Genomic DNA, 1,842 nt, shown 5'->3' on the forward strand with positions numbered 1-1,842 from the left:
CTTCACTCTTGTTTCTGTTAGACCTCTCACTTGCCGCTGGCAGGTCTCCTTCCTCCCTGCCTTCCACCCACCACAAACTCAAGCAGAAATCTCCTCCTTGGCACCGCTCCTGAGCGCGCCGAGGGAAGCCTGACGGCGAATTCACGGGCGACAGGGAGGGAAGTCAAACCCCTTGGCTGCCTCAGCCCTGCCTGGGGAGCTGGGGGTGCTGCCCTCGCCCCCCGGCAGCGAGCAGCTCCAGGGCTGCGGGGGCAGATGCCTCCATGCTCGTCCCCAAAGCCAAGCTTTTGTGTTCATGGTCATGTTCCAAATGGGGAGAACCCGGGGGCAGGGATGTGCATTCTCAGCACCCAGTGAACGGGGTCTGGGGTGGGGGCTCACAGCCCATTCCCCTGCAGTTTCTTCTGCATTCTGCAAAAACTCTCCACCTTTTCCCAAGATCTACAAGGACTTCGGTCTTCTTCCATCAAACCAGCACAGTCGGGGCCCAGCCATGCCGACCTGGAGACCTCACTGCTCCGGTCCTCATGCTGGGTGAAGCAAAGTGAAACTGAGCAGCGCCCAAAAGCGCCCTCCACAGGCCCACAAGACCTCAGTTATCTGTTTCTGCTCCAAAATGTGCAAAAAACTCCTAATTGCTTCAATCACGCAGACGGTAAAGGCGCTGAGGCAGAGCACTTTGTGGCAATGATTAGCAGCATTTGAAAGAGCCATTTATAAACTGACAGCCGGTCACAGCGTCAAGTAAATAACAACATCGGGTTGGGTGCTTTTCTCAAAAGCCTCAATAGCTGCAACCATCTTGTCACGGAGATGAGCAGCCGTCTCCATCCCGCTGGAAGTGCCCTGAAAGGCGGGGATGGAGGGGAAGGGGAGTGTTAGGATGAAAGTGGAGCCAGCAAAGGAACTGCAGCAATCAGGGCCACCAGAGCAACCCGGGGACAGGGGGGACACCCGGCCAACCCCATGCATCGCCCTCACAGCTGCAATTGTTTGGCACCTGGGGGCCCTCATGGTTTTGGCAGGGCTCTGGTGGCCCCACAGCTCAGACAGAGGTGACCAGCTCCAGGCGTATTTGGTCCTTGTTGCTCACACGCCCGGCGCCGAGACATACCTTGGCTTTATTGATCGTGCAGTGGAGAGCGTTGTTTTCTTGATCGTAGAGCAAGCTGAAATCCAGCGTCCCCAGCGTGGCTGCAAAGGAGAAAAGATGCTATTAACCTGCAGGACCCCACAAACGCTGCCTATTCTCCCTCTAAGCACAAAAGGAGTGGATGAAGACTCTGGAGAAATGGCTGCAGACATTATAAAACATAAAGCATCCTCCTACGAGCCCTGTTATGAAACCCAGCTTCAGGCTGGGAGGCTGGTGGCCATCCCCACGTTTGGCTGGTGGGGCTGGCAGAGCCCTGGGAGAGGAGCGAGAGGGACGAACGGCTGTGGCCAGCGCAAAGACGTTGCCTCCAGGGGTTTTCCCACTTGTCTGCCCCATCCATCAGCAGCCTCACCACAGCCAGCAGCTTCCCAGCGCCCAGGAGCTTCAGCTCTTCTCCAGAAGGGTCAGGTATGGCTGGGGCGCAGCTGAGACCCCCTGTCAGGACATCACCCCCGCTGGCATTCTCAGAATGCCGATTTGTATACCCACACCTTCAAACAAATGAGCCACCAATGGGATCCCTTTCCAGCTCCAATTTGGCTGCAGATTGTAAATTGAACCCAGCGAGAGTGGAAACACTTTTATGGTTAAAATGAAAAACACCAACAGCTTTTAATCAGGGCAGCGAACCCTTACGGCATTTGCAACCCAGGAACAGCAGCAAAGGGGCAGCTCCTGGGACAGGA

At 56.1% G+C, this 1,842-nt stretch overlaps 1 protein-coding gene across 1 annotated transcript in view; it reads right to left on the reverse strand.

Moving 5' to 3' along the window:
• Positions 1-1,842, reverse strand: part of LOC104278648 (double C2-like domain-containing protein beta) — a gene marked incomplete at its 5' end in the record, with an annotated part of 30,414 nt that overhangs the window by 18,420 nt on the left and 10,152 nt on the right. Inside the window, 1 exon segment of the mRNA XM_009875676.1 lies at positions 1,115-1,194. Coding sequence (XP_009873978.1) covers positions 1,115-1,194 — 80 coding nt within the window.

Source organism: Apaloderma vittatum, unplaced genomic scaffold (assembly GCF_000703405.1).
Source record: "Apaloderma vittatum isolate BGI_N311 unplaced genomic scaffold, ASM70340v1 scaffold26658, whole genome shotgun sequence".
Lineage (NCBI taxonomy): Eukaryota > Metazoa > Chordata > Aves > Trogoniformes > Trogonidae > Apaloderma > Apaloderma vittatum.